This window comes from Asparagus officinalis, chromosome 2 (genome assembly GCF_001876935.1).
Source record: "Asparagus officinalis chromosome 2, Aspof.V1, whole genome shotgun sequence".
In the NCBI taxonomy this organism is placed as follows: domain Eukaryota; kingdom Viridiplantae; phylum Streptophyta; class Magnoliopsida; order Asparagales; family Asparagaceae; genus Asparagus; species Asparagus officinalis.
Genome location: NC_033795.1, coordinates 497936 through 506330, shown reverse-complemented (window position 1 = coordinate 506330; position 8395 = coordinate 497936). Strand labels below are relative to the sequence as shown.

Here is an 8395-nt window from a genome sequence, read left to right as displayed (position 1 = left end):
TAATTCTTATTATTAATAGGAGTATAATTAAAAAAAAAACTAACTAATTTGATTCTCCCCTTGAATGAGAATGATCATTCCCTATCTTCTCATTTGGAATGCCCATTCCCACAAAAAATGGGAATGACCATTCCATGGGAATGATCATTCCAACATCTAAAAACTAGTTTTGTTTGGTAGGAGAGAATGAGAAGTGAGAATGGCATTCCATTCCACCCCATTCCCGCGTACCAAACGGGGCCTAAACACCCATTCCCTTCCCCCTTTCCCACTCCCAGCCGCCGCTCCTCAGACCTCAGTCCTCTCTCTCTCACTCTCTCACTTCCTCAGTGTCTCTCTCACTCCGCCGCGCTCGGCAAGCGCTCCGCAGTCTTCATGGCCGAGGCCGAAACATCTCCTCGGGTTCAGGATGTATCTCCGGCTTTGGGGGACACCCGCACCCGTCGTCGTCGCTCAGATCTTGTAAGTTCTATATTGCTCTTGTGTCCGGGCTTCCATTTTGATGATTTTGCAGCGACTTTGTTATTTCTCCTTGTATTTTCCTTTGGCTATCATCAAATTGGGAATTGCATGGAGATAGGAACCTGAAGTTATTTGATGACGGTTATTCAGTTGTTTCTCTTTGGACGATGTTGATGATCTTTCTCAACTTTGTTAATGTAATTCGTTCTGGAATTTGTACTTGGAAACCTGTTTTTGTTGGCTGAAGGGAAAAAAAACTTGGTTATTGCATTACTGGATGTACTCTGATGTGTATGTCATATAGGATGCCTGAGCAAATTTAATATTGTAACTGGTCAAGTCTGTGTTGTTAATTGTTTGGTCATACACTTCACGGGATGGGCTTTTTAGTTATCGGTAATGCATGATCCTGAGTGCCAACAGTGTTTAATGCTTCATATTAATATCATTATATCAGTTTTTTAATGTTTCATAATCTCCTACTTGTTGATATCTTTATTTTCTTTAACACATATTGTTGTTTGATAACAAGTTTGATGAAGATAGAACCGAACAAACCGAACCGAACCGTACTGAACCGACTTGCAACGGTTCGGTTTGGTTTTGAATTATAGACGGTTCGGTTCAGTTGTTCAAATTTTGGTAAAAACCGAACCGAACCGACTGTTGCACACCCCTAACTGCAAGGTGGGATTCCACTAGTACATTTGAATCTTCAATAGTTTACAAAGTTTTCTATTTTTTTTATATATGAGCTAATATGAGTAGAAGGAGAAGGATTATCTTAGCAAAATATGAGTAGTATTGCTGTAAGTATAATATTGACAAGAAACATAAGCACGATAATCCTATTGATAGGTGATAGCGACAACACTTACAAGCAACCAAACATGTATTTTGGCATTTCCCTTTTAGCGGGCAATGGTGTCAGGGGTTTTGTTGACAAAGCTTCAAAATTCGGGGGTGTTAAGTGGAAAATAACCAATATCAGGGAGGTTATGCCCCCCCACCACGAAGCAACATAAGCAAACACACTAGTTCAGTAGGTTAAGTGAGATTAACACTAACTTTTAGTGTTATAGTTTAAATGACTGAACACTGAACGTCACCTTAAACATGATGCAGGTCTTAAATGAAGATTCAGTTTTCCTTGTGTCCACAAAGAGATCAAAGATGGACAAATACCGACTTCCAGTAGACATCAGGATGTTTGTTTCTGCAGGTCATTCTGAATCTGATCTGACAAAAGTATTAGAATCATCGAAGAGAGTCGCCACATCTGTTCTTTTTGAGGTTGCTTGAGCTTCAACTAGAGCATGTTCATTGAATTCAACTATAAGATTTGTTAGATAACATCATGAGTTACCTAGCAGCCATACAACCGCCTCCTAGTCGTCCTACAGCATCCTAGCCGAGCATCCTAGCCGATTAAAAGTAAATTATTGAAACAATTAAACAAACCACAACATATTTATAGGGTTGACGCAGACATCAAAAGAACTTTTATGTTCAAGACTATTGTTTTAGTGTACTCGTGATTTCAATACACAATTGCCATAATTCTTCATGAACCATACATAGTTGTTATTTCTGTTTACACCCGTCTATTTCATCCTTTTGAAATTGACATCGTGAAGTGAACACCAGCTTCCTTTATTCCCTTTGAAATTGGCATCGATGTGCATGTACATTTAACCATATGAGTTTATGTAAATAGCTCTCTACATGAGTTTATGTAAATAGACGGGTGTAAACAGAAATGGCAACTGGGTATGGTTCATGAAGAATTATGACAATTGGGTACTGAAATCACGAGTACACTGAAACAATAGTCTTGAACATAAAGTTCTTTTGATGTCTGCGTCAACCCTATAAATATGTTGTGGTTTGTTTAATTATTTCAATAATTTGCTTTTAACCGGCTAGGACGTTGTAGGGCGGCTAGGAGGCGGTTGTATGGCTGCTAGGTAACTCATGATGTTATCTAACAAATCTTATAGTTGAATTCAATGAACATGCTCCAGTTGAATATCAAGCAACCTCAAAAAGAACAGATGCGGCGACTCTCTTCGATGATTCCGTTGCCCTAGTGAAAACGAGGGAGAGCGACGGAAACGTTCGCCCGACGCTAACCCTGATCTCTCCTTGTCGCCTTGCTCGTCGCCTCCAGAGATCCTCGTCTCCTTGCTCGTCGCCTCATCGTTCTCTCTCTAAGATCCGAAGGTGAGCTTCGATTCGAGCTTGTAATTTATTTTTGATATGGATTTTGTTCTGTGGATGCTTGGTTGGAGTTAATATGAAGCGATGAGTCGTTTGATGTTATTTTTAATTTATTTACAGTAACACAGTACGATTCATTGTCTGAATTGATATTTTCGTTTGGTTTACTCGCAATTAGGTTGTCTTTGGTGATATCTTTGATCTTCTCGGAACCGCTCCAGATTCAACTGTAGGTTTCTCTTGGATCTCTCTGTCAACATGAATCCAAATTCATCCGAGGTAAATTCTGCTCATATTTTTTTTGTTGGTTTTGAAGTTTAATTTGTTGGTGATATCTTTGCTCATATTTTTGGAAATGGGTAAACGAAAATGGGCTTGTGTGTGTTTATTATAAGCTGCCATCTGAAATTTGTAAATGGGATTTTGAGAATCCTGCAATCTTATGGGGTGAGTTTTTAGTCATGCCAAATCTGGTGGAATTGATTTATAGGAAACATTGTGCGGTCAATCCTTTGCCTAATAATTTTTTATTTATGGTTTCTTCAACAAATTGATCCTATTGACACATAATTAGTAGGGTGAAAACAGGGTTGAAAATGGGCTCCCCTTTTGTTAGCGAACTGGTCCTTGCTCACCCGAATACTAAGACTCTTGATTCTACTAATTTCTTTTAAGAAAATCTGGATGTACAAATTGAGATTATCTATTTCATGTGCGCGCTAGGGAGGTTTCTGTAATAGCTCATATCTATCACACACTGAAGTCGTAATTATTTTCGATTTGTTTCTTTGTTGTTAATGAAAGTTCCAGTTGTTACGCAGCAAATTACAATCACATTTTTCAGATATGCCAAACTATCAGAATCGCGAAATTGGATTTCACTGTTAGTATTAATCAAATATTTTTGGCTATTCCCTCTGAATGTTGGCTACTTTTCTTGCAGTGCATCATGGCTTATCTGCTTTGGTAGTTCGATTACAGTAATTTTCTGTACTTGTGTTTTTTCTTTATATTCGATTTACTCTCTGTTAAGATTTCTTGAGCGGTGTTTCTTCCATTTGTTCCTTTTCATTTTCAGATGTTTGTATCCAGAATGATTGATTTCTTTTGTACATTCTCATATAGTGCGAGTTTTACACTTTTGGGCATTCAAGTTTCTATCCATGTTTATGCAGATTAATCTATAGCCACAGAAGCTTATGGTTTATTCTCATATATTTAATCTGTAGCCACAGAAGCTTATGTCCAGGACTCATAATCGCCTACTTAACAATTTGATTACCCATACTCTTAGTTTAGTTAGATTAACAACATGAACTTATCAGCTATAAATGGTTAGTCGAAGGTTTCAGTTTAATATTTTCATGATTGTTGGTTATGATTGTGACGTGCTTACTATAAAAAGTGTTTGAATTTGTAGACAAGAAGATGATGAATGGGCTATACAAAGGAAAAAGATAAAATGTTTGGCAGGGATTGTGGCTGCATATGTAGCATATGCAGGTGCTATTATGGCAACTAATATCTAAAGTGGAGTATATAGATAGATCAATCTTAGCTCAAAAAGATGAACATAGGAACTTACTTGTGGAGCGACTAACTCAACAAAGTGATAGAGATTGTCGTGAACAACTACGCATGTGAGTAAATGCTTTTGCTAGATTGTGGCAATTGCTTAGGGAGACGGGACATCTTTATGATAATAGACGCAGTTCTGTAGAGGAACAAGTTGCTAAGTTCCTTCAAATTCTTTCTCATAACTGGAAGTATCAAGCAGTAAAATCAATGTGCCTACTCATCATTCTCTCTTCATTCTAGAGGAATCAAATTCTTTTTGCTAAAACATTCTCTCTTCAAGCTTTTTTTTTAGATTTATTTCAAGGAAAATCAATGTGCCGCCTCATCAAATGCACCGGACATTAAACAATGTGATAGGCCTTCTGAGTTGCCAAAGCTTGTAGCCAAAGTTTATCATATATGTTAATGTACTCTCTTTTCTCATTCATCACATGACTAATAATACATATAACCATTATTGTGCAATACCACATTCTAGAGTCTGATTGTGTCAATCAAGTAAAACATTGAAAAACTGTGACTTATAAATTGCAATTACACAAAAAATGTGACTCCTTATAACATTGAATGATATAATCTATTTTATTCTGACAATGTTCAACTATTTCCATTTTCAACATCTCAGGTACCAGTTTAAAATAGCACCAACATGAAGAGAAGGAAACCAAACCAAGCAAAACGATACACTGCATAGTTAATGATCAATGGATAGCAAAGAAAAGGGAAGAGAACGCTGGCAAATACATATGAAACACAAAGGGTAATCGGAAGCTTCGAGATGAAAGGAAAATCCAAGGCTTTTCAAAGAAATTAGTGAAAAGACTTAGAAAGGCTATAACGTCATAAGCTTGGATTTACATATACATCATCAAAATTTACTTTTATTCTTGTTATAGTACTTGATTGATCAATCACCATATAGATACAACAACTCTAATATCGCATAATTAATCCCTAAAAATAAATTTATTGTTAAAACATTTAAAATTACATTCAATAAATTTATACAAAATCTAACATTATAATGTAAAATAAAATTATAAATTTTACCACGTGCATTGCACATGCAATCCAACTAGTAAATATAAATGTTTTAGTTTGACTATTTTGTGTTTTCTTTATCTATTAATAGGCACATCCTGGAGCAAAACAATTTCGTTACAAACCTGAACCGTGTTTTGAAAACTTGCAAATCATTTATGGGAAAGACATGGTTGTTGGTTGATCTTCTGAAACTATCAAAGAAAGACGTGCTCGCATAGAAAATGAAAGAGATGAATCAAGTTCTATCCAGTGTTGTAAATAGCGGCCAATAGCGGGGCTATAGCGGCGCGAATAGCGGTCGCGGCCCTTCAGCGCTACGCGTAGGGGTTTCACGGCTGGCTTAAGCGGGAAAATCCGCTATTCATTCGAATAGCGCGTAAAAGCGGATTTTAGCGGGTTAAAAGCAGATTTTCGCGGTTAAAAGCGGATTTTCGCCGTTAAAAGCGGATTTTTTTGTTAAAAGCGGCTAAACCCGCTATCACACATATTATGATGCTATATTTCTTGAATTTCTTCATAGTTTCATTCATACAACAAGCTTATTAATTGTTATCTATTGATAATACAAGAAATTTATAACTAATTGAATTTTTAGATTTTTTATGAATTTTCTTATTATTTAGGATATTTAAATATACTTAAATTTGACCGCTATTTGACTGTGCGCTATTTGCCGCGATTTCGCCGCAATAGCCCGATATAGCCTTAGCGGTACCTCGCCGTGACGCGCCACGATCCGCTATCAGCAACCTTGGTTCTATCAATATAAATCAAGATGATAGAGAAGCTGTTCAAGAGAATGATGTAGAATGCATCGACCCTTCAAAAGGTAAAAGAACAAGATCCCAAAACCCGTTCTGCAACGGGAACATCTTCAAAGGTGATATATAAAAGAAAGCATAGTGCCACTAACAACTTGGGTGAAGAGCTTGATGGGCTAAAAAGCGGAATGTAGTCAATTGCTTCTGCAATTTGGAAGACCGGTCCTCGTTTTTACACAGAAGGAGAGATATTTGAGGAGCTTTCAAAAGTTGAAGGGCTCAATGAGGACGAACAACTTGTAGCCTACGACTATCTTACCGAGGATGCGGCTCGAGGAAGAAACTTTATTGGGTTACCAATTCATTATCTTACCGAGGATGTGGCTCGAGGAAGAAACTTGATTGGGTTACCAATTCATCGGAGGAAAAGGTGGTTGCAGATTAAGCTTGGATGGGCATCACACAATCTTGGTATCGGTACTAGGAGGTAATTTTGTAATGAAACATTCATTTGCCTAATATAAAAGTAGACTGGTATTTGCCTAATGTAAAAGTAAACTGGTAATTGCTTAGTATTGTGCGTGTGTAGTTACTGATGAGCAGTAGCTCATCTGTTTGCTCAATGCAAAAGAGTTACTGAAAAATTGTTTATCACTATCATTTTTCTTCTTTTGGTTTAGCTAACATATATTAGTTATACTCTGCGTATACTTTGCTAATTTTCTTTTGTTGTGTTCTTTTTAGATCTATTACTTACACTATGCTGCTGTATTATTTGCCTGGAGCAGCTATGGATCGGTTTTGTGATATATCCTTCTGCTACTGTGTTGTTTATGCTTAGACCCTCTGAGGTCTGGTGTTGATATTTGCTTAGATGATTGAATTGTTGGCTAACTTATCTACTGCTGAGAATGTGAATTCACACAAATATTTTGGTTTACTTCTAAGTTATAACTATATTGGAGATTATATTGGTTTAAAGACAGAAGTGTAGGAATCTTTCTTCATTGTGATAGAGAGTTATGTTGGTTTACTTCTAAGTTATAACTATATTGGAGATTATATTGGTTTAAAGACAGAAGTGTAGGAATCTTTCTTCATTGTGATAGAGAGTTATGTTGGTTTACTTCTAAGTTATAACTATATTGGAGCTCACATCTTCGTTTATGTTTTACTTTTTAATGTTGGTTTACTTCTAAGTTATAACTATATTGGAGCTCACATCTTCGTTTATGTTTTACTTTTTACAGTGTTAGATTTAATTTGTAGCAAATTCTAAGTTATAACTATATTGGACCTTTATATTCTACTTATTTAAATTTTTTTGAATTAATTTCAAGGGATGAAGGATGCGAGATTGATGTTTTGATGGGCTCACTAAAGTCAAAAACCAAGGACTTCGGCATATTTTTCTCTCTCTCTCTCTCTTTGGTTAAGATTATCTATATATGAAATTGATTGTAATAGATTTTGTTGGTTAAGATTTTTTATATGAAATTGATTGTAATAGACTTTGTGACTAGAAATGGATTATACTTGATATTAGGAATATCATGACATTTACTTTAGATTTGTTTTGGTTCTTTCATTGACATTTCTTTTTGCAAATATTATGTTTGAGAAATGTTGTTCTTTAATTAGCAGAATTGTGGTTGTGCTTCTGCTTGTTAATATTTACAAACTCGATGTTGATGACCACTCAAGTTTTTGTGTTAGGAAATTGCCAATTTTTTTAAATACATGTTTATTAACTTGTTACTTCCTAAGATATGAATGATACTAATTTTGAATAATTATGCTTGAATTGCATCATTGTCTAGAGCTTATTCGGAATCATCTTTCTTCACCTGAAGTTATGAATAATTTGCAAGTCCAAGGCCATATAAGATTATATGCAAATTTAGAGTCATCGTAAATTTGACTAAATTTTCTTAGTTAAGATTGTGCAAACATGTTCGGTAACTTATAAATTTTTTGAAAATATGATAGAATCATAATTTAATTCAATTATTTTTTGTAAATTATTTAACATCTGAATCTAATTTCAAAAAGTATGAATTAAAATTATGTTGTGATAATTTTCTTCCTTTTTTCTCATAATGGTAACCAAACAAGAAAAAATGACTTTCTTATGAATTTTCTTCTAACTTTCCTTACAATATTCTTTCTAACCAAACAATAAAAAGAATACCATTTTTTTTTCCTTTCTTTTTCTTTTCTCTCCCTTTGCCTCAAACCAAACATAGCCTTAAGAAAAAGTGATTTTCTTTATCATCAAAAGTTTAAAAAAAGAAAGAAAAGAAAAGTGAATACCAGTATAACGTAATCAT

The 8395-nt window shown here is 35.2% G+C and overlaps 1 protein-coding gene and 1 long non-coding RNA gene across 2 annotated transcripts; both read left to right on the top strand.

The window, feature by feature from the left end:
* Positions 247-1788, top strand: LOC109829777 (long chain base biosynthesis protein 1b-like). Its single transcript, XM_020396815.1, has 2 exons — positions 247-462; positions 1588-1788. The coding sequence occupies exons 1-2, from the start codon at positions 376-378 to the stop codon at positions 1762-1764; spliced, it is 264 nt and encodes an 87-aa protein (XP_020252404.1). The 5' UTR covers positions 247-375; the 3' UTR covers positions 1765-1788.
* On the top strand, positions 2605-5734 carry LOC109829778. Its single transcript, XR_002244139.1, has 3 exons — positions 2605-2685; positions 2861-2961; positions 4886-5734. It is a non-coding gene; the product is annotated as an uncharacterized LOC109829778 (long non-coding RNA).

Bases quoted from the DNA above. Each gene is read 5' to 3' on its own strand.
- LOC109829777 (XM_020396815.1), top strand. From the start codon at position 376: ATGGCCGAGGCCGAAACATCTCCTCGGGTTCAGGATGTATCTCCGGCT. The intron at 463-1,587 runs GTAAGTTCTATA...AACATGATGCAG, and splicing joins GTCGTCGTCGCTCAGATCTT to GTCTTAAATGAAGATTCAGT.